The sequence below is a fragment of the Poecilia reticulata genome, chromosome 15 (assembly GCF_904066995.2).
Source record: "Poecilia reticulata chromosome 15, P_reticulata-male-v2, whole genome shotgun sequence".
Classification (NCBI taxonomy): Eukaryota; Metazoa; Chordata; class Actinopteri; order Cyprinodontiformes; family Poeciliidae; genus Poecilia; species Poecilia reticulata.
In genome coordinates this window covers 17,090,092-17,113,386 of record NC_088844.1, presented here as the reverse complement: position 1 = coordinate 17,113,386, position 23,295 = coordinate 17,090,092, and the positions used below count along the sequence as shown (strand labels likewise).

The 23,295-nt window shown below is 37.9% G+C and overlaps 3 protein-coding genes across 6 annotated transcripts; 2 read left to right on the top strand and 1 right to left on the bottom strand.

Annotated features, from left to right (window-relative positions):
• Positions 1 to 380: 380 nt before the first annotated feature.
• On the top strand, positions 381 to 7,689 carry morn4 (MORN repeat containing 4). Its single transcript, XM_008429651.3, has 5 exons — positions 381 to 488; positions 1,651 to 1,724; positions 4,417 to 4,531; positions 4,611 to 4,720; positions 4,815 to 7,689. Exons 2-5 carry the CDS (start codon positions 1,658 to 1,660, stop codon positions 4,961 to 4,963), a joined length of 441 nt encoding a protein of 146 aa, XP_008427873.1. The 5' UTR covers positions 381 to 488; positions 1,651 to 1,657; the 3' UTR covers positions 4,964 to 7,689.
• A 959-nt stretch (positions 7,690 to 8,648) lies between these two features.
• On the top strand, positions 8,649 to 14,395 carry st3gal7 (ST3 beta-galactoside alpha-2,3-sialyltransferase 7). Its single transcript, XM_008429650.3, has 8 exons — positions 8,649 to 9,563; positions 9,785 to 9,950; positions 11,706 to 11,832; positions 11,917 to 12,254; positions 12,536 to 12,722; positions 12,810 to 12,950; positions 13,226 to 13,375; positions 13,977 to 14,395. The coding sequence occupies exons 2-8, from the start codon at positions 9,802 to 9,804 to the stop codon at positions 14,061 to 14,063; spliced, it is 1,179 nt and encodes a 392-aa protein (XP_008427872.1). The 5' UTR covers positions 8,649 to 9,563; positions 9,785 to 9,801; the 3' UTR covers positions 14,064 to 14,395.
• A 205-nt stretch (positions 14,396 to 14,600) lies between these two features.
• hps1 (HPS1 biogenesis of lysosomal organelles complex 3 subunit 1) lies at positions 14,601 to 23,098 on the bottom strand. Of its 4 annotated transcripts, none has more exons than XM_081616380.1 (18): positions 22,911 to 23,098; positions 21,676 to 21,840; positions 21,400 to 21,522; positions 20,902 to 21,044; positions 20,702 to 20,810; positions 19,397 to 19,557; positions 19,146 to 19,248; positions 18,989 to 19,073; positions 18,850 to 18,905; positions 18,604 to 18,771; positions 17,808 to 17,987; positions 17,525 to 17,601; positions 17,283 to 17,420; positions 17,057 to 17,121; positions 15,991 to 16,136; positions 15,480 to 15,593; positions 15,230 to 15,312; positions 14,601 to 15,141 (listed from the first exon to the last, which is right to left on the bottom strand). In XM_081616380.1, the coding sequence occupies exons 2-18, from the start codon at positions 21,790 to 21,792 to the stop codon at positions 14,982 to 14,984; spliced, it is 2,028 nt and encodes a 675-aa protein (XP_081472506.1). In that variant the 5' UTR covers positions 21,793 to 21,840; positions 22,911 to 23,098; the 3' UTR covers positions 14,601 to 14,981. The 4 variants fall into 4 exon arrangements, with proteins under 4 accessions (XP_081472506.1, XP_081472505.1, XP_081472504.1 ...); XM_081616379.1 differs by having other exon boundaries at positions 14,601 to 15,144; positions 21,676 to 21,811; positions 22,911 to 23,094; XM_081616378.1 differs by having other exon boundaries at positions 14,601 to 15,144; positions 22,901 to 23,093.
• Between the last annotated feature and the right edge of the window lie 197 nt (positions 23,099 to 23,295).

The following is a 23,295-nucleotide window of genomic DNA, read 5'->3' as shown; positions in this document are numbered from 1 at the left end:
ATGAGGTTTATCAATGCAGTACAATACTCACTAAGAATGAACAAAGAGATTCTCCTGTATACAGTGCTTATGGTAAGCACAGAAGAAATCAATGAGCTTAAGAAAAAATGGCGAAAAGCTCTTACAGTATACAAGTATTCTGCCAGCCTGTTAGCTGCAGCACCATCAGTAAATGTTGCTTTCAGTGACAGTTGGGTCGTACGTGTTTGTTCTCTACAAATTAAAGTAAGGACAAGCCATAGCTATATACAAAACACGTCTCACTAAATTAATGTTTAAAAATACATAACGAACTTAAAGTATTTAATTTCTTATTTTTCACTTGTGATCTTTTCAAGATATTTTGAGATTTCCTTCACGCATTCCTAGTTTACAGGCAGGACGTGAATGCGCCATCTCTTTTATCAGCCGGTGTTTTCATTTATTTACGCCCCTCCTGTCGTACACGGTGGTTTCCATGCTTCAGAGAGAACAGGCTTTGAGTGAAGGTAAATAAAGACTTACCTTTAGGAGCCTAGCCTCTGTACCTCTTACAGACACAGAGATAGATAGATAGCTGTAAATATTAGCTTTATTAAAATTTGAATAGGCTAGGAATTTAGAAAAGACGAGAACATTTGCAGCAACACGTAGCTACACAGGGTTGTATTGATCGAAACATATTGACAGCTTTAGCTAGATAGTTTTGATATTGCGTGGGAACAATTTCGTCTTTGTGTGATTAATTATTTATCTGATGGCGGCCGCATGGGTGAAATTACACTTGACTGTCGTCCTGCAAGGCTTTTATTTGTTTTAAAAATGAAATCTCTGTTATAAGAGGTGGATTATGCTGTTATGTGGTTTGCTAACATGTGCATTGGTGCGTATAGTCATTGCTCCTGTGTGCAGCTTACAGCTTTGGAAAAGGGATACCGCCTCAGCGTTTGCTTTACAAAAGCTACTCTGTGCATTCAAGAGTTGCAAGAACAGGTGCTAAGGTGTCTTCATCCTTTTAATATAAGGACTCAGATCGATTTGGCATGCACGCCTTAGTAGCTGTTGGCATATACAGCTACTATATATATATATATATATATATATATATATATATATATATATATATATATATATATATATATATAGAGAGAGAGAGAGAGAGAGAGAGAGAGAGAGAGAGAGAGAGAGAGATTTGTTGTATTTTAGATTTAGTAATTAATAATATAATTATTATAATAGTATTAATAACACTAAAAACAGTGAGATAGTCCTTAAATGTAGCAAAAATGTCAATTGAATACAAATTTCACTTTCACTGGGTGGCTAGTCTTGTAAAGCTAAATTATTTTTACAACCCCTAGGCTCTATTGACTAAACGTGACAAATAGCAAAAGAAAAACTTTTTGTTAAGCCCATCTGTACCTTGTCTCTCTGAGAAAATAGCACCCTGAGCCATATCACCCATATCAAAATACCACTTCTGCATATGACTATTGTAAGTTGACATTTGTTGTTGTTTTTTTAAAAGAGCTTTATTAAAAAAGAAAACAGGCCATTTGTCCTAAAGTATGAAGGCAAATAATCTCATAATAGCTGTACTTTAGTAATCAGTTTTACACTGCTAAGGAGTAGTTCTTATCCAATGGGGTGCATTTTGTGTCTTTTAAATAGGAACACCATGACTTTGACCAGAGGATCTTTTACTTATGCCAGTGGAGAGGAGTACCACGGCGAGTGGAAAGAAGGTGAGACGATCCCTTCTCATAGTCCTGCAGAAATTAAACCCTGCTTTCTTAACAAAACTGAAACAAGTCTGTTGTGTCATCAGTTTAATGGTCTTAACTATAGAACTTTAGAAACTATTTATTTACATGTTATTACAGATGACCGTCCTCAGATTTTTATAGTGTAAAACAAAAATAATACATTGATGTTAGCTGCTTTATCTGTCAGCTAACTGACTGATAAACTCATTAACAGATGCAAACAGAAAACATGCTGGTCATAGTTTGCTGCTTGTAGTTACCTTTTAAAGAAAGAAAAATGCTACAATATTTTCAAACTTCCACATGTTCTTTATTTTCTTCTGTAATTAAGAGTAACAGTTTGTGGAGAGTCAGTAATGCATTACTTTGTGCTCTGTACAGCTACAGGAACAGTGTGGTGGAAAATGTATCGGTTTTGAAACTGTTGCTTAAAACCTTATGGAGTAACTAGCTGAAGAACTTTGTCCTAAAACACTTGACCGGAAACATGTAGTAGTTTTCTAGGTCTTTTAAACTTAAGCAACACACTTTTTCAGGCTTAACTTTTTTAATTTTGTCAGTTTTCACATCCGGGGAAGATGATGATGACACTTATATGCTGAAAGCCTCTCACATGCACATGCACTTGTAGGTTCAAGCTATTTATATAAATCCCAATTAGCTGCCATTGGTCACCCCGAGTGTAAGCAAATCCTCTTTGCACCTGACTATAGATTGGGAGTCTTTGGGAGTTTGAAGAGAGTCCTAAAAAGAAAGCCAGTCAATTAATTTAGACATTTACACACTTTTATCCTTTTCTTCTGCTTATTCTTTAGCTCGTTTTTTTTAAAGAGTAAGAATTCCCATCTTTTTACACCAGATTCAGTTTACCTATTAGATTTAATGTTGCAGTTGTAGCCAAGTTGTAAATGATTCATGACTGAATCACTAAGTGGAAGTAAACTCCTTTAGTTATGTCCTAGCAGGGGTCCTTCAGTGGAAATCAGTGCAAGCAAGCAGGATTAGACTGCAATAAATCCCACCTACACAGTCAGCAGATGGGACTCCTAATTTAGTCGTAAACCTTTTTATCTCACAGGAGGTGGGAAAAGGTTGTTTGTATCCAAGAAATAAAATTGCACTAGAATTACAAAAAAAAAAGTTCCCTTTCTTTATTACAAACTTATTTTAATAAAACACACAAACATGTCTATTCAGGCAAAATGCGGTCTCACAAATTACTTAAATATAATATCGTGGTGTTTTTTGCAAGGCAGCATAATCCTTACAACTTTTTCAGTTTAAATATGTATTTATTGCATTTAATGTGATGGCCCAACACAAAATGGTACATAATTATGAAGTGAAAAAAAAAAGATGAATATTTTATTTATTTTTTTTGCAGATGAAAATTTGAAAAGTTTGGGATGCATTTGTATTCAGTCTCCTTAACACAGATATCACTAAATAAAACCCATTGGTATCAGTTGTCTTCGGTCTATTTAGTAAATACTGACCTCTTTTGTGTGACTTAATTTGAGTATAAGTACAGGCTTTCTGTGAACTCTTCAAAGGTCATAGCATCATCATGAAGACCAAGAAACTCATCAGACAGGTCAGAGATAAAATTACATAGAGGTCCAAATTGATTTTAGGTTATAAACAATATTCCAACCATTCTAAGCTTGACAGACCACTGTGTAATCCATTATCTGGTGTGAGAATAGCAAAAGTGTAAAGACATGGTTGTTCACTTACCCAATACAGCAGGAAACGAGAGTGTTCAGCAGGGAAGTGGACCATGGGTGAAGCCACAGAGATCCAAGCTTTAGGGAAAAACTGTTGACTCGACAACTATTAGGTTTTGCACTCCACAAAAGTTGTGTTTATGGAAGAGAGCCAAGAAAACTTGAATTGTTGAAGAAAGGCTATGAAAAAACACACGTGCAGATCTCTACAAATCATGTAGGAGACACAGAAAATGGGTGAAAGTAAGTGACAGAGGATAACAAAGTTGCCCTTTCTGCAAAATATGTACAAAATCTACTGGTGGAAAAAAAATCCCACCACCCCACTGTTAAACCTGGTGACAGCATCTTGCTCTGGGGACTCTTAAAACTGTAGGAACAGGGAATCTGGTCAGATTTGTTTACAAGATGAATACAAGGGAGTAATGGAAGAAAACCTGTCAGAAGATTCAAAAGAGCTCAGACTAAGGTACAGTTTTATCTTACAGCAGCATTAAACAAGCAGAGCTACAGTGGAATGGCTCAGGTAAGAACATATGTATGTGTGAGGATGGCCCAGTAAAAGAATGGTACCAAATCCAATTGAAAACCTTTGGCAAGACTTAAAAACAGATATCTACACTGATACTCATAGGTGCTCTCCAACTATTTTGGCCTGGCCTTGCATAAATAACACTGCCTTGCAAACAAGAAATGGTCAAATGACTTGCAGCAGTAATCAAAAGTCGGCTGTAAGAAGTATTCACTCACTCCAGAGGGGCTTAATTCATACACACCACACACTTTTCAGATCAGAAAGTAAACTGCCTATTACTTTCCTTTCATGTCACAACTATGCTCTGCTTTGTGTTGGTTCATCACATAAAATACCATTAAAACATAATTGTAACAGCAAAATTGATAGCTGTTTCAGTCATTAAGCAGTATATGGTTCATTATTCTAGGTCGGCGACATGGCCTAGGCCAGCTCAAGTTTCAGGATGGAACATGCTACTCTGGCCAGTTTGAGAATGGACTCTTTCATGGTTCTGGTGTGCTGCTTTTTACAGACGGATCCAGGTGTGTAGAGAAATGATAGCTAAACTCTCACAAAGGTTACAAAAGACAACCTGATCACTTTTTTTTTTTGTCATGACAGGTACGAAGGAGAATTTGCTCACGGAAAGTTTCAAGGTTCAGGAGTCTTTAGTCGATTCGATGGCATGAAGTTCGAAGGAGAATTCAAAGATGGCCGTGTTGAGGGATATGGTAAGTGCATAACACCGCTCTAACATCAAATCAATCGGAATGTCAATATTGTGTCCCTGTGGTTGGTTATGGTCCGTTGTATCTGTGTCTGCAGGGCTATTGACGTTCTCTGATGGAACTCATGGTGCTCCACGGAATGAGGGCTTGTTCCAAAACCACAAGCTGCAGAAAAGGGAGAAGTGTCCTGGAGTGGTGCAGCGTGCTCAGGCCTCAGCCTCCAGCGCTCACAGCCTGGCGCTATGACTGCCTTAGACCATAAAGGTGTTAGGACTAAACTTTCAGCACCTTCCAGATGGGCCTTAAGGGTGAACACTCTCTTTCACAAACTCTCTTTGTCTATTTTTTTTTAACCATTTCTTTGTTTGCTTGTCCACACTTAAAGTGACTTAAGGGAAATGCATTTGAACATTTTTGGATGACTTTCTATGAAATGAAGAACTTCATGAAGCACACCTTTAACTTGATAAGTAACGTAAGCAGGGAAAGCTGCTGTCTCTCATATTGACATCGGACCATGAAACGTGTCTGTTTCTTTCTATAGCTGATGGTTTTGCTGCTGATTATAGAAATTACTTTTTAAAAATACTGTTTTTATTAGAATAGTTTAAAAAAAAAAAGTCATGGCTGCATGTTAAAGAAAGAATGTACATATTTAACTATTCACATTTGCCTTAAAGATATTTTCACACAATCACATGCTTGGGGGGTGTTCATAAAATAATCAGATGATGAACAACACCCTATCCTCACATTCTCACTGCATGACTTGCCTTGAGGTATCTGTCAGTTTAAGGAGTTGAAAGCCTGATTAAGGATGGCGTTAGCTCCGTCATTTGCAAGTCTTCTTCTTGATGATGATTATTATTATTGGGAAAGATCACCATAACACAACATTTGTACATGTTAGAATCATTCAGTGCTGGTCAGAGGTTTACATGCGGTCATCATCAGCATGAATTCAGGGTCGTATGATCGTCCAACAGACAATTTTAATGAATTTGATCAACCAGAGTTGGATGCACCCTTTTTAATTTATTGTAGTGGGTTTTCTCTGCTGAAAACAGAGTAAAGACAACACACACAGGCTCAAGCATATATTTATTTACCCCATTAATATTTGCTGAGCTGTAACTTAATTTGTTACAACTGTTAGTACAATTCTGGCTGGATGTTTGACTCCTCCTATCAAACATGGTAGAGTTTGTTTAAATCCTGTGGTTTTCTGGCAACGACTCATGAAATGTTTAACCTGGTTTATTAGTTTCCAAAGCCAGTTTTGATATTTTGTTTTTATTTGGAATTAAAACAAAATGCATAAAGCAGGTGAACTTTTAGCTTCTGAATCAGTCCCTATCTCGTAATGACAATTTGTAAGCTTCTCTGCAACTAATTAAAGGACTATTTTTGAAATATTAGTGGGATTATAATACTTCTAATCCTGTAGAGAAAATTCACATTAAAATTCAAACTTGCCCAACAAGTTCTTGTTTTAAAATTCATTGTCGTGGTTTGTTGTATCATTGTATTGTTGCAACTAGGTCTGTCACAATAACAAATTTTGCTAGATGATAAATTGTCCCAGACGTTATTGCGATGAACAATATTATTGTTCTGAGACCATTTACAAGAGATATAGTGAAAATACCATAAAAATGCAACAGCACATTCTCAAAGATCAACAAACTTAAAATGTTGATAAACCCTGGAATTCAAAAACATTTAAAACATCGAAAAGAAATAAACAACAAATGAAATAATTTATGATGTCTCTATAAAAATGGGGCCTATTTGAGAACGATTCACCAGGCTGAAGATTTTTGTCATCGAGTGTTTGGTAGAGAGAGGGAGAGAAAAGAAAAAAACAATAAATCATGCAAATGGAAATTATTGAGTTAGTTTTAATTTATCTTGTGATTAATTGATTTATTGCTTATTGCGACAGGCCTAGTTGCAACATGGAAAAAGAGCGGCCCTACTCCGTCAATAAAAGCCCAACATTTAATCTGATGTACATTCTGATGGTGACTGAATGTAAATTTCTCACCAGCACCTTGTGTTGAATCTGTGGACCTAAATAATTTAGGCAGCTAAATGAAAAATAAATTATAATAATAATGTACTTGTTTATTAATGTGTGTAAGGTGTATAAATATTAATTGTATCTGACTGTATCAGTTTTAATTTTAAGCAGTCTGGACTAGTGGAAAATTGTGCTTTTATCATGTTTGATATTTTGACACATAATTTATTACAGCTGATCACAGCTATTCTGTGTTCTGTATACTTGAATGTTTAACAGGCCTTACGACACATCAGTAGACATTATTTATTCTAGTGTCGCCTAAAAAACTTCAACCAAAGACAATCATGTCATATGAGAAGTATGAAGAACTGAAATGGTCAGTAGTGCAAACAAACAGACTTTAGAGTTGGATAGTAAAGACAAATCAATGGGGAGAATTTCAACTGGAATTTAAGTACATTTGAACAAAAAATGACTAAACAAAGAAACATTTGGTTTATTTCTGAAGTCAGATTAGAAAGTTTTACATTTCCACTGCTACATTCTATGAAAAAAGAATAAATCAAGAGTCAAGCCCCATAACTTGGTTTAATGTGTTATGACAACTTTTAAGACTGAAAAAGAGACTAAAAGCAGATAATCTGACCTATTTTGGTATCAGTAACACTATTTTGGTGCACATTTAAAAGTATTTGTTCTCTCACCAACTGATCTCACAAGAGTCATGCTTCCATTTCCACCTGGAAACAAATGGTGCTTTACAAATGTGCCTGTCCACAATTTGATTTGCCTTGTAAAAAAAAACATCTTGTTGCCATGGTGTTATCTTTTTGAGGATTGTTAACCATGTGGTCTTTAAATAAAGCATCCGCCGTTTTCCTGGAATTCGTCTGATTATGTATCATGGAGGCGTATTTAATAAAGGGTGTATTGTAAAAAGAAACAATTTTTCTCAGTGAGTTTTTTATCTTTGCTCGAGAAAGCAACAAAACATTAATTTTTGGTCAGTGCTGTTTCATAAGCTCTAGCACAGGACCTGGATTATGAATTAGGGACTGAAAAAAACCCCTCAATATTTCATGGATAAACAGGTTCCTCTGAATTTTGGCTGCAACGCAGTGAGAAAGTTTCCCCATCCCCCTCTCAATAAAATCAGCTCACAGCAGCATGCAGCTTATACGTCACATGAATTGCAAGGGAGAAACCTAAAAATGTCACGCATTTAGGAGCTCTGTAGATAAGAATGAATTTTGGTTCACTAATGTGTTGTTGGGTCTCAGTTTCAGAGTTACATAGACTGGAAGAACTATCTGATTCCTAACGCTGTGTTGTGGGTGGTTTGTGTTCCCTCTCTCCCTGACAGTTAGAGCAGCCTTGTCTGGAACAGGAAATACTGCGTGGGGCTGATAATGAAAATGAATAGTTTACACACATCACATACAGCCGTGGTTGAAACAAACCTCTCTTTCAACGGCAAGTTTGCCTCTGTTAGGTGTCAGAATAAAATAAAAATGATCTGGGCTTTACCAAGTCCTTATTTATTTCATCTTACCTTGAGTATGTCAAACACATTTTAACTATGATGAAAAAAAATATATTTTAAACAAAAGTAATATTTTCTGTTTATGGTTTTATTATCTCTTGATCAGAACAAACTTCTTAGTAAAAATTATAAGGAATGTCACATTTAAATCTTTCAAAGGTATGACCAATTTATCAAGTAACACCAGCTCCAATGTTTCAGTTCCTGCAGGTTTTCCATTGTCTTGCCCATGTAATTATAGTTAATTGATCAACATTTAGTCATATGGTAGGACATGAGGTGCAAGACACAATACACTGGATTTTTCTTGGAACTTTGGTCAGAGACATTTTATGCCTTTTGACATGCAAACCAGAATGAGGTAGAGAGAAATGCGGGGGAGAAAGATGCCTGCCTTTTCCTTAGCTCTGTTAGGTTTGTGACACTTGTTAAGATTCAGGTTTCCACCCACACCTCATCACTTACACTTTTTGAAAGACGTTCACATTTTAGAGAGGATACGTTACATTAAAAATGAAGAAACAATGTTAAACAGAAAAAAATGCCTTTGGGTTCTGTCTTTCAAACACTTGCTGCTGGGCAACCATGACTGTTTATCTATAGGTGGCCTCAAAGCCATTCATGCCTTGAATCGTGTGAATGAAACTCCTCACATGCTTCAATGTTTGATTTCTAGATTCTACAGATCAGGCAGCAACCAGGCCTTTGTAGACCTTTGGCTAGTGAAACTGAACCAAACAAATCGCAGGTAGTGAAAGTCGTGATTTATATATTTAGGTGGAATATATTTTCACCTAAACCATGTTAGTTTGTAATGTTTTTTTCTCTCTCCTTTTGTTTAAAATCTAAATGAGACGAAAAACCTGAAGCAAGTGTGACGACAAAAAAAAAAGAGTAAGAAATCTGCGAGGGGTGAATACTTTTTTCCAGCACCTTACCTAATCACACTTCTCATCTCTCCTCTTTCCCTTTTTCATTGTTAAATATTGTATTTTATTGGATTAAAAAGCTGGTGACACACACGCATGCTTAATCACATTTAAATATTGAATTTTATTGGATGAATAGCTGATGACACACACGCATGCTTATTCATCCCCTTTCCAGCTGGAGTGTGACTGACATGTTAATGATTAACCAGGACTACTGAGGGAAGAGGCAGAGTTCAGTCAGGTAAAAAAGGAACTTCAGCCATTTTGACCGTACACTCTTCTGCTTATTTCTCAGCAATAGAACAAGAAAGTTGAAAATCAGCTGACAACTCTTCGAGGAAAGCTGTAAGTTGCACTCTGTTCTTATGTGTTTATGATTCTTGTCTCAGGCAGCGTCAGCTCATATTTGACTATGAAATGGGTAACATGACACTCTCCCCGTTGTCCATAAATCATAGTGATTTTTTTCCACAGATCTTCTCCCCAAAGTAGATAAATTATTCCTTAATGTTATGGTTAATGATTTTCGGCACATCAGTCAGAATTATACATCGTGTGTGTTTAAGGTGGAAGAAACAGTGCGATGGTGACGCTGAACCATCTGAGTGTAGAAGATCCAGATGATGGTGCTCCGCTGCTGCCTGTGGCTGCAGAGACAACAACACCAACAGCTGTGTGTCACAAACAACAAGACATATTAAAAACGGAGTCCAGGGAATTTTTCCTAAGCAGGTACAGGTCCTCCAAAGAAGAGAACCCATTCTATTTCTAAATAATACTAAAAATGATCTAATGTGATAGAATGGGTATTTTTGCTCAATTTCCCCATAGTGATTCTTTTAAAAAAAAAAGATGGTACTTCATGAAGAAGGCAAAAAAAAAGCAATTATGTTGATGAGTATGATGATTATTTGCATAAAGAGTTTCAGGGTTGACTGAAGCCCAACGTTTGGCTACACGAAATAGTTTGAAATAAATTTCATATTCAGCAATATAACAACCAACAGTCAAACATCAAGGAAAGTAACTTGACTTTTTCTTTAGAAAATCATACTTCTATATTCCAGTCACTGAGTTAATGTAGAAAAATGAAAACTTTCCATACCTTCCTCTTGACAAATCTGATATGATGTAAGAAAATGGAAATGGGACAAAACAAAGTTTGTTTTACAAATTGAAAACTACTTTGCTTGTGGCCATCAGCATATGAGTTATGCAGGTGTGGCTATGATCATGGTTATGATAATCTGAGAAAGTTAGTGAGGGCTTTCATTTTACAACCTGGAAAAACTCGGTTTTAGAAAGGTGAGCCACCCATTCAATTTAGGCATGCTTTTAATAAACACATTATTATTACTGTGCCTCGCAAAAACACATCTTTAAAGTTTTTTGTATTTTTTTTTCATAATGCACCTGTAACTTTGAATATATTTTAATAGGACTTTATGGACATTAATAGGACTTTATGTAATCGACCTACACAAAGTAGAAAAAATAATAATAAATGGAGTGGAGTGAAAATGACATGCAGTTATGAAAAGTGTGGCATGCATTTGTTTTCAGATTTGCTTACACCTCTAAATTAAATCAAATTAATACATTTGTTCATAAATATTTCACACAATAGTTCACACTATTTGTGTGTAACTTCATCTGAGACCAAACTTTAACATTTCAGAAAACAAGGCAAACTTTGTGGCAGAAAGTTAATACTGCTCTTCACCCTGAACTCACCATTCCCATGGCGATACGTGTTAGTGGCAGCGTCAAGTTGTTGAGATGTTTTTGTTTAGCAGAAATAAGACATCTATATAAATTAATGGTCACAGAAGACTAGAAGCTGGCAACAAAGTTTATCTTCAAATGGGATAATAATCTGAAACATAAAGCCAGAGATGACGATAATGGCTTCAAACAAAATGCACGCATGTGTTAGAATGGGCCCAGTCAAAGTTCAGACCTGAATCTAATTGAGAATCTGTGTCAAGAACTGAAAATTGGTGTTTACAAAGCATATCCTTCCAATGTAGCTGAGCTTGAGCTATTTTGCCAAGAACTAGCAAACATTTAGTATCCAGATGTGCAAAGCTGCTAGAGACACATCCCAAAACACTTACAGCTGCGTGAAGTATAATTGCAAAACAACATCATCCTCAAAGGAATGACTCTGGGGAGATTAAATACAAAATGTTTGAAAAACGGATCAGAGCTCTTCCATAAGTATGCACTGCTTTCTTTTGGTCTATCTCATAAAATTAATTGAAGGTTATAGTTATAATGTGATAAAATGTCAAAAACTTCGAGGGTCAAAATATATTTGCAAGTATCTCTAAATTCTCAACCTGTAATTTGAACAGATGGACTTATCTTTGTCATACTTGCTGACATGTCAACTCAGATGTGACATTTGCAGATGGAAGAACATGGTTGCCCTTTATATTTTTGCTATTATTGTTGGCCCATTTTGTCCTTTTGTCTTCTGAACAGGAAGGAGAATCTTGCCACTAGTCTGATCTTGCTGGTTGGATGCTACTTGGCGATTCTGATTCCTGCATATTTCCCTTTAAATAATGTGTCATCAGACAGCGATGACTACCAGTATCCCAAAGATTTGGTAAAGACGCATGTTGTAGCATGCACACAAGATCTTTGTTAAATTTGCAATAGAATTTATTTTACTGTGCCCTCTTCTCCTCAGGCCTTACTAAATCGGTCAGCCCTCCTGCTTTTACGACCCTGCCAGCCTCACTGGGGTCTGGACCACCTCAAGTCGCTTTCCTGTTCTAACGGCCTTCTGGACATCCCAGTGTTTGTTCAACAGGACAAACCCAAGGCATGGAATCTGACTCCTCCTCTGGGGCTCCAAGGGAGTGAAGAGCATTTGGCCCTGGCCCTTGCCGCCATGCCTCAGCCTGGTCTGCCTCCATCTTTGAGTACAGAAGACAGGTGCAGGCGATGTGTGGTGGTGGGAAATGGAGGCATTCTTCACGGGAGCCATCTTGGATCTCACATAGATCAGTATGATGTCATTATCAGGTATGTGGTTCAAATTCGTCCCATTCTTGAACTGCTTACTGGGGGCCATACAATTATTTCAAGAGCCTCCAATGACCCCTGACCTATTGATACCTCTTGCAAATTTAGGTTTTAAGTACTCTTAATTTTGCAAACACATTTCTCTGAACTGGAAGTAATAGTCAAATTTTGTAGTTGCCCTTATTAAATTTTTTGTTGAATTTCACTTTCTTGAATTTGTTGGAACAAACTCCTGTTTTGCTGCAACTCTTGAAATGTTGGGGGTTGATCTCTGTTTTCAGGATGAATAACGCTCCCGTCCCTGGATTTGAGAGAGACGCTGGGTCACGCACGACCATCCGCTTGATGTACCCAGAGGCAGCACCTCACTCGGCCGATGAATACAGAAAGACCGCCATGGTCGCTCTGGTGGCTTTTAAAAGCCTGGACTTGGACTGGCTGACTTCTGTAATAACCAAGCAGCCTCTGGTAAGCCCATATCTGAACACTAACTATACTGCACAAGTTTCTCATCGGTTCATTGTAAATTTGTGTTATCCTCCTTGTCATCCATAGAGCTTCTGGTCCAAAATGTGGTTCTGGAGGGAGGTAGTAGAAGATATTCCACTGAAGCCAGAGAGCTTCAAGATTCTCCATCCAGAGATTATTCACAAGACAGGGCAAGTCATTCAGAGATATGCCCAGAAACAAGGAAATGTAAGTTCCTAAATAATTAGTCTATTTCTTTACATAAAAGTGCGACACATTTGCATTTGTTTAATTTTATTGTATCGCTTCCAATGACAACTGCTTTGAAACAGAAACAAAATATTATTTTGATGGCTGAAAAATGAGAAACATCTATTTTCAAAAGGACGCCGTTTTGTACTCTTTGCTACCATGTTGAAGAATTTCTCCAATTATTGGTGAAGTTCGAGATCTTGTTTTGCTTTACGAAATAAATCAAGAGTCATTTTCTGTTCTGAACAAAGATGGTGCCAACATTAGGTGCCAGTGCCGTGGTGATGGCTCTGCAGATGTGTGACCACGTGAGCCTCGCAGGGTTTGGTTACGACATGCAACACCCAGAGGCCAGGCTCCACTACTATGAGGCAATACGCATGGGTGCCATGAAAGCTCAAGTAAGTTTACACTGACGTACGGACGTGGGCAAACATGCCGATTCCATAGGAAGGAAGACATGTAAAAAGCCTTGGGATAGATGTATCCTTTATTTCACTTCCAACAAGGCTTATACTTGTTAGAATTTAAATATTCTAATAAAAAAAGGGCCCCACTACAACACAGCCCCTACACCTTTACTTAATAGTTTCCACAGATGCTTTTCTGCTTATTCACTATTAGTTTCAGAACAAGTTATGTCTCACAAACTAGAAATTATCTTAAATTCTGAAGAACTTCAAAAAGTAAAGTGATATTTTGAAGTCTGCTCATGTCGAAAATGTATTTGTTTTTGTGGGTACCAATAATTGAGAGATGATTTTGTCAACCACCATTTCTTTAGATGGAATTTCTTCCCCCCACCTAAATAAGTAGCCTCAAATTATGACGGTGTGAGATCATACTAATGCAATGAAAACAGACACATTTATTTACTATTCAAGGCTTTTTAAACATCTTTTACCAGGATCCCTAAGAGATTTGTTCAAATCCACCCCATCAAGGTTACCATCCACAGAATTTACGTTTTGTCCAAAATGACGTTTATTTAAAATCTCCCAGGTGGTGCACGACGTTAGCGCTGAAAAACTCTTCCTGAGGGACCTGGTGGCTTCAGGAGCCGTGACTGACCTCACAGGAGCTCTTTGAGTTTCGCTCAAGTCTGTATGCACGCCCCCTTCTGGCTGGGAGTTTGTTTCCTTTATTGTAAGCTGTGCACAACGCACTCCACACTGCAAAATGACCTTTAAAATGCTCCTAGTCTTTAATGTCCCAGTAAAATGCTCCCAGTCTCTGAACAACTAATTTAACATTGCTATGTCAAAGGACTGATTTGTAGCAGTTAATTTAAGAACAGTATTAATTATACCGATGATATTTAGAAAAAGACTATATTGTGTGATATCCTGAGGGTTTTATTTATGTTCTGTTTTATGTTTGAATTTTTTTTTGCTAAAGACTCAATAAAATAGAGAATACAACTATGCTGCTATTCTTCTCTACAGGAGAAAGAAAATCCCTCTAAACTGCTTCTTGTGCACTTTGTGTAAGATTCAGGAAGAATCCCTAAACAATGCCAATCAACGCCAGTTACTACAACCTCATGTGTTCATAACAACTTTGATAATAGAGCAGAAGCAAGTGAAACAATGTTTAAATTATTCTTAAGGAAAGACATTCATCAACTACTTGTTGGATTGTTCATTTATATAAGCCCCATTACAGGTACAGTATGTTAATTTGTAAAATACAAATGCTGTAAACTTTAAAAGGGTGAAAAAATTTACATTGCTTATATACATGTGCGTGACTAATCAATAGGAAACAAATTTTCAAGAATGCAAACTTGATGGAGTCGATTAAAGTCACAGGGGTTGCCTGTGTTAATTGAAAAAGTGCTTCTAATAAATTATTTGGAGAACTTCAAACACAAAATACAAAAAAAAACAAAAAAAAAAACAAAGAGTAAAACAGTGATGCAGATATGTGGGTTCTGCTTTTCTTCCTGATTCCTGACGGAACAATGGATTGAAACCTTTGTCTCCAAGTTTGAGTTAAATGACCTTCCTACAGCAGCGGATTGCGTGAGGGTTCCCACAGTTTGCTTGCAAGTTGCCTGCAGTGCTGGAGGATGATCTCTGTGGGGATGACCCCCAGGTGGACGGTCAGCAGCTCATAGCACTTCACATTCTCCCCCTTGTGGTTCTTGCTGTAGTACTTCAGCAGCCTGCTGTGGGAAAAATAGGACTTTTGTTAATACTGAGCAAAGACCACTCTAGTTTTTCACAAAGGCATTTCAGGGTAAGGTAGTTTACTTGTAGTAGTCATAGGCGAGCATCCCGATGGGTGGAGAGTCATCAGCTAGCACAGGTATGTCCACTGGCTGTAACTTGTATCCCTGATGGATCAGACATTTAGAGATTATGTAGCATAATGCATACATAAGTTGGGAAAAATGTGGAAACATTTAATAAAATTAATTGTTTGCTGCACAGAAAAAAAAAGTTTAATCCATCCTTAAATTGAGTCCAATGTTCAGTGGGGGGAAAAAAAAGGGCAACTTACCGTTTCATTCTCAAACCAGAGGAAGTAGCAGAAATAGAAATCTCCATCACGGAGTGTGACGGTGGAATAACCCTTCTGCAGATAGCGGCGGGTTGTCCTGACCAAGGCCCATACCTTCAGTTTAATGTAAAAAGATAGACGGAAGTGAAAAAGAAAGTAATTGTGGTTTCTATTGCTTTTCACAAAGGCAAGAGAAAAAACTATGTTCCATCAGTCAAAGGATAACAAGCAAAATCTGCAAACGCTTCTTTCTGATTTCACTATATTAACATCGCAGTGTGCATTTAGTTCATGGCAGCACTGTTATTAGTCTTATTTAAGATAAAACTATGAAAACATTTTGTGAAACTGTTGCCAGTGTATAGAGTCTTTTTTTGTTTGTTAGTTTTGATGTAAAAAGACTGTTAAGATCTTTACTTTTTAAGTCCATTGGTCTAAATGATCATAGTGTCTTTTTCCCCCCCCCATCTAAAACACTCGTGTAGTTAAAATAAAGCAGAGGTTGTCTGACCTTGTTTTTAATATAATTAGCCACAGGTCCCTTCCCCAGCTCCGACGTAGTGCGCTCTGTGATGTTGAGTGATGGAGCAATCATTTGGCCGGTTGCTCGGTCCACGCAGATGAAATGGACGAGGCCTGGGAAATCCTCCAGATAAGTGAGATCAGCTTAGTCAAGATCCACATTTTTGGAAAAAAAGATCTGCAGATCGAAAGGCAGGGCCTGAGTTTAGCTAGTAGTCCAGAAATTAGCCCTGAGGCTCTGGGAAATCTAAGATCATTTCTTTTGGTTTTTAAATAAACTGAAAAAAAAAAAACATTTCTAAGAATTTCAAGGGTTCTGTCATATTTGTGATCATTTAAAAATATAAAATTGTAAAATGTTCACTATAAAGAAACTGGGAAAGCAGAAACAAAGGAGATAAGAGAAGGAAAATAAGAAAATGCGAGGCATAATAAAGGAGGGAGGAAAGGTACAACGATCAAGAAAGGAACAAATGACACATGGAAAGAAAGGACACAGAAAATAATACAAGGAAGAAAGTAATGACACCAGATTAGAAAGCCACAACTTATAGACAATGGGACAAGATAAAGAAATACAGAAATACAATTTTTTTTTTTTCTCTTGACCTTTTCCAGATTTCGAAAAGAATGAAATCAACTCATTTTCTCAAACCGAACAGAAAGCTTAGATGACAGTGGGATCTTTAAATTTACTGGATTTTTGTGTGGATAACCAACAGTAAACTATGTTAATACTATGATGTCATATAGGCCCGCCTCTAACTTTACCCTAGACTCCAAACAGATTGATTATAACAACAGTTTAAGTGGACGGTTCCAACCTTAACTGCGTTACACATCATACAAGCCTGGAACAGATATAGCAACATTTTTACATTTAAGAGAAAAGAAAGACACAAAATGGTTTTGGATAAAACTTAATCTCATGTGCTCATTACCTAAAAATGTTTATCAATATTATGTGCATATGACCATTAACAGACAACAACGCAGACAGTAGACCTATAGGAGATGGGTAACATTTGGGAAAAAAAAAAAAAAAAAAGGATATGAGACCATGGTTATGTTCCTTTTGCTTTTAACCAACAGGAAGTCCTTCCAGTCCACCAGTTTCTCTCTAGGGGAAGAAAAGTGTCAATACATGAGATGAACCAAAAGCAAACCTGAAGTCCCTTTGTGCCTTTAAGAAGGCGCAAAAGGACAACAATATAAAGTTTATTAAAGACACATAGAGTGCTGAGACAAAAAATAAAGACATTTCAGTGGGCTGAGACTCACCGAACCATAGCCTGGGCTCGTTCCTGCAGACCAGCGGAGAGACGATGAGTAACATCAGCAGACAAAGAATCAGTCAGGAAACACTGTCTGTATATTCCACACAACTGGGTCTTCATGTTTTTACACCATGGGATGAGACTAAAAAAAAAAAAAAAAAAAACCGTTGTGAAGGCGTTGAAAGGAGCTTTAGACACTTTCTGCTATAATGACATTTTACCACCAGAGGGCAGCAGAGGACTTACTCTTTGTTGAATCCAGAACCTGCTCTGGAAAAGGCTCGGCTCTTGAACTCTGCCCAGACATTTTGTAACTGCGCATACTGGGAGAGAATTAGAAAAAAAAAATTCTTGTTTGAGCTCGAAGGATGAAAACGGAAGACTTAAATGTGATTCTTTTAAATAAGAGTAAGGAATCTAGGGAGGTTCTTTTGAGTTCAGATTATGACGGTTAAACAAACTCAATGTTCCATTATAATTTAGAAGGTCGTACAATGAAACGACAAGGTCTGAAACCGGTAACATCTACCTGTAAGTCATGGGGCTCCAAAGATTTGATGAACTTGTCCATTTTGGAGCGGATGTCCTGCATATTCAGAGGGCTTCTGGCAGAAGCGGGACCTCCATGGCCTTCATGTAAACGTTTCTCCAGCTTGTCAAAGTCCTCCAAGTACTTATACACCGAGATGGCCAGTGCACTGGAGGAAATCTGACATGGGCGACAATACAGGATGTCTTCAGATATACAATGCCCTTCAGAAATTATCTTACCTCTTGAACTTTTTTCCCCATTTTCTCATAATATACAATTGCTAAGCTTAAGAAAAATGCTACAAGTGTTGAAATTCCAAAAACAAAAAGCTGTTTACTCTTAACATCCCTAAATAATATTCAGTGCAACCATTTGCCAACTAAAGTTATTTAGTCAGGAAACAGAGGATGCTTTTGCATTGCATAGTGGGCCAACATTTCTCTCTAGGTGTGCAAAGATACTAGAGATGTGCCAACAAAAACTCACAGCTGTAATTGTGTTGAAATGTAGTCTAGGAAGTACTGACTCAAGGTGTCTGAATACAAATGCCAGACCTTACCAACATTTTTGTGTAAAAAAAAAAACTGAAGTAGTAGGACCCTCGATTTTATAAATATGAACAACCTAGTGTTTCTAAATCCCAATAAAATATTTCAAAATTAAAGAGTATTTCATTGGCATTGCAGTGTTGATTACATACAATGTCTGTTAAACATCTATCTACTACGTGCCACAAGCATCTTAGCTGCAACTAAGGAGAAACAGGAAGCTTTGCTTTAATGTAACCACAAACCTTGGTGAGCAGCACTAATGTGATCCCTGGCCACAGTGAGAGGCAGTACATGGAGTGAGGCATCATGGGACACATCTCATCTTTGTGTGATATCGCGAGGAAAACTCTCCGAGGACTCGTGGGGTCCGGTGGGTTAATTTCCAGAGTGTGCAAGCTGTCCTCTGCCATCTAAAGACATTACTGCAGCTTTAGTGTGTCACTTTTCATTACAGTCTTTGTGTCTTGTAGAGAAAAAAATATCCTGACCTGGATTTCTGGGTCCACAAACTCAAACACAGGAGTTTCTCCTCGGCCAGCTTTCTCTAGTAAACCAAAAACAAAGTCAGTCCTCAAGACAGAAGAGAGAAATTTAGCACAAGTGAAATGACTTTACTCAGTAACTCACCTGAGCTACTGGAACTTCTACTGGAGGGGGAAGGTTCTGGTGTGTAAAAAGTTTCAGGACCAGAACCGGATGTGCTCTCAGCATCCTTCACAGAGAAACAGAAAATGGTGAAAAAAAAAAAAGAAGAATATAGCAGAAACAAGCAGCTGTTCGATACCTCGGGACTCATGTCATCCAGATCTACATTGCTGGGATACATATTTTGTGCCATGACGATGAGGGCCAGCAGGTCTGAGGGGGTGAGGATGCTCGCATTGCGGCTGCAGCGAGAGAAGCAGGGGGGTTGGCAAATACGTAAATAAATCAAAATGCAAGTAGAAAACACAATAAATACAAGTCGGCCGCAGTCAATTGCACAGGGTATGAAGAAGAAAAAAAAACTGGGACGTTTTCAATGAAAGCACGAACCTGGAGTAGAAAGCGAGCAGCTTGGTGTGAACGAGGACGAAGGCGTGCAGAACCTCCTCTCCTGCTCGCTCCACACTGCTGTTGAGCTGCTGGACCAGGCGGCGCTCCAGGAACTCTATGCACAGCTCACAGAGCTGCGGGTGAATCAACCGCTCCACCGCCTGAGAGACGGAGGAAATGAAACGACTGGACTTCAATTCATTTCTTACGGTGAAAAAATAAAAGAAATAATAATAATAATATTAGGTAAAGTTCAGTTTTCTTCTGCACAAACCAAAAAAAAAAAAAAAGAGGAGGACCACAAGTAACAACTTTTGACTCCAAAAAATAACCAACATGTGATTACTTAGATAATCACATGTTGGAGATTATTTTTAGTGAAAAGTTAATACATAAGTTACAAGAAAAAAAAGCATTTAATGACTTGTGAGAAAGGTAGGCTTTTATAGGTTGTTTAGGCCTTCACTCTATTACAGAAGCCAGTTTAATTTATTGTAATAACTGTTTATTATTTATTTGTCTGGATTTAATAATTCTGCGTTTTTTTTTTTTACTTATTGTTTATGTTGATTAATATCATCACCAGTTTTAGATCTTATATCATTTGTCTTTCCTTAACTTAAAAAAAGAAGAAAAAAAAATCCTAGTCCAGAATAAGTTAGTAAATAAATAAATAAAACATGGTGGAGGTGGTATAATGGTGTGGGCATTTTATGTTCAATTAGCAGGAAAAATTAATTGCCATTACATTTTACTAATGTGTATACTCTCCCCATCTAATCTAATCCACCAAAATTATGAAGAGAAGATGTACAGAAAAGCAATCGTAATCAAAGAATAGTTTCTAAATCTTTTAGAAAGGCAGAGTATTAATCCTGACCCTCAATCTGCAGAAATCTTTTGGAAAGAGAAGGAATAAGCATGAAACAAGGAAAAAAATATTTTCTAGTTTAAGATCTGTGTCAAAACTAAAGATGCTTTGAGTAACAATCTAGATGAAATTCAGATATTTTTCTTGTTTAAAGTAATGTAAAAGAGAAAATATGTGAATAAATAAATAAGGAACAATTGAGATGAGTGGTGTGCACTGGCACCTTTCTTTTAGAAAGGAATGAATTTAAAGAATCCTGGATTTGATGCAGCCAGCAGAATCTGACCCGACTGCTCAGACAGGTCTGATCAAGGCTTAGCTTAGCTGCATTCACAATGGCAAAAAAATAAAAAAAATCCACATTCCAGGTCTGAAGCTATGTTTCGTTTATCCCCTTCTGGCCCCGGGTACTTAAGAAGCAAAGAGCGCTCCACCTCCACCAAGAAGCTCTGGTCGTTCTCCCGGAGGAGGCTGTAGGTCTCCACCAGGCTCTGCAGATACTTCCAGAGCCTCGCTCTCTGCTCCGTGTCCTGAGGCCGCAGTCTGAAGGGGAACCAAACGGATCAGGCGTCAGCCGCACATCCGCCCTATAACGCAGCCTAGAGCGCACGTGAAAGAGGCCGGACGTTCTTACTCTTTCCTCAGGAGGTTCCCGCTGAGCGTGACCATGCCGAACATGACCTCGACCATCTTTTTCACCACGTACAGCTTCCTCCTCAGGTCGTCCTCCTTCTCTTCGCCGTCCCCGTTCACAGCGATGTAGAGACACTCGTCGAACTGAAGGAGCACAACGCAGCACGATTGGGTTTTCACTCCATGCACAAAAGACAATGCAGATCGAGAGTTGCTTTGTGACGTCATTCTGCTTTGGAGTTCTCTGAAAATGGCGCCAAGTTTTGACGGTGCAACCCGATCATGTGCCACAGGGGCGACAAAGCCTGGCCTGGCTCTTTAACTCCACTCACATGACAAACGTGACGCCTCGCTAGAAGAGAGGCACTCATTCAGGTCACTGCTGCATAAGTGCTTTCTACTGTCGAATATTTCAGGATTAGAGCATAAAAGGTTCACAGGTCAGAGCCGGTCTAATTTTTTTTATGGAACTGTGTCACGGAGGACGGGCGGATATTACCTGGTGTAGGACATAGATGTGGTTGTTCTCAGTGGTGAAAGAGGTGTAGCTGTCCTCCAAGGTGCTGCAGGAGATGATGATGGGAGCAAACAAAGTGCTCAAGATGTCCTCAAAGGCAGGAAGCTGAAACGAAGAATTGGAAATAAAATGAATGAGAGTAATTTTAAAACCTTCCCTGGAAGCAATTAAATAAGGATTTATTCTCCTCCTCCTCCTCCTCCTCCTCCTCCTCCTCCTCCTCCTCCTCCTCCTCCTCCTCCTCCTCCTCCTCCTCACCCCCTCGCCTTCCTCCTGAGAGACCCCATACTTCTCCTGGATATTCTGGCGATATTCCCGGTCACTCCAGTGGAAGAGGACCTCGGCGCTCTCGCTGGCTATCAGCAAGCACTTCATCTGGACCAGAAACGTCTTCCTGTCAAATATTCGAAAAAGGATGCTACACTGAAAAACAAAAAAAAAGGGAAAAACTTGAAGCTGACATGGGAGGAAATGCAGATGTCTGGTTTGTTGCGTTTCACAGGTGGAAACATCAATGAAATGTTTGCAATATATATATATATATATATATATATATATATATATATTCATTTCTACATTGTAGGGAAAAAAGATGGAGGCAAGAACATAAACAGAAGAAACCAAAACAAACTAAAAAAAAAAAAATTCTTTGGTGTCGTTTTGTCAAGAGTCCAGTTTTTGGTCAGTAACAAAAATAAAATAATTTTTTTTTAAAAAACTACAACATTAACAATATTAAGCATTTTTTTATGTTAATATGTAAAAATACAGAAAAGAATGCATTTTTGACCAAGATGTAATCTGTAAAGGGAGCCAATGGTAATAAGGCCTTCAAACCTTAAAGAGGAGCTCGTCATCACTGAAGATAAATCATAAAAATACCAATGGAAACATGCAAAAAAAAAAAAAAAAGAAAAAAAAGCGACTCTATACGAGTTGCACATCGTCCTGTATGTAAATCCCGCAAACATTAAATTCAATCTGTCCTTTTAAGTGTCATCTGCTACTCCCGCTCTCCTAGCACAATCGTACTCAGTCGTTTTGAACTTTAGGATTAAATGCAGTCAAATTTCAACACTGCAAAGACCAAACTTACCAACGAAGTGCTTGGAGGAACTTAAGTCGCAAAGTCTGTGAGTAACATTACACTCCAGTGAAAAACACTTTTAACAAACATTAGACAGGCATGTCAACAAGCACTGGAAGCAACGAGACCACAACTGCTGATGTTTACCTTGATCTGCTATTGACTGAGATGAAAGTTCACAGTTTCCCATCAAGCACACCATCATGTGCGTTTTTTTTTTTAACCCATATCTTTTTATGCCACAAAAAAAAAAGCATAACATTACAGACGAAGAAGCTCTTGTATGGCCCAATCTGTCAAATTTGACATCAAATCTTAATACAACACTCGAACTTCCTCCATTCATTAACTTCTCCCTGACAGTTTGTTCCAACAGAAACTTTTAGTTGACCTCACATTGACTCACTCTGGGTTCTCAGCTCAGTTCTCTGAATTTCTCTGCATCTCCGTCCTTTTCTGCTGTTGAAAAGTCCAGCGTTTTCTTCTGCTTTTTCTCCCCCCCTGCAGGTACAGCTTGTGTTCATTGCTTTCTTCCGCACTTTTCGACCGAAGCGCAACGCAGTCATGTGACTGCAGCCACGATTCAGCAGCCAGGAAATTTGACTATGGCAAGTCAACTCATCACATAATCATTCGGCAATTATCTGCTTTTCAGAGCAGATATTTGACTCGCAATGATTTTTCATAAATATATTCGTGCTGAATCTGAAAAAAACGTATATGTTACAATGTGGTAGGTCTACTTAAATGTAAAATACACATGCTTCCTTTTTTGCACTTTAAATGTTATA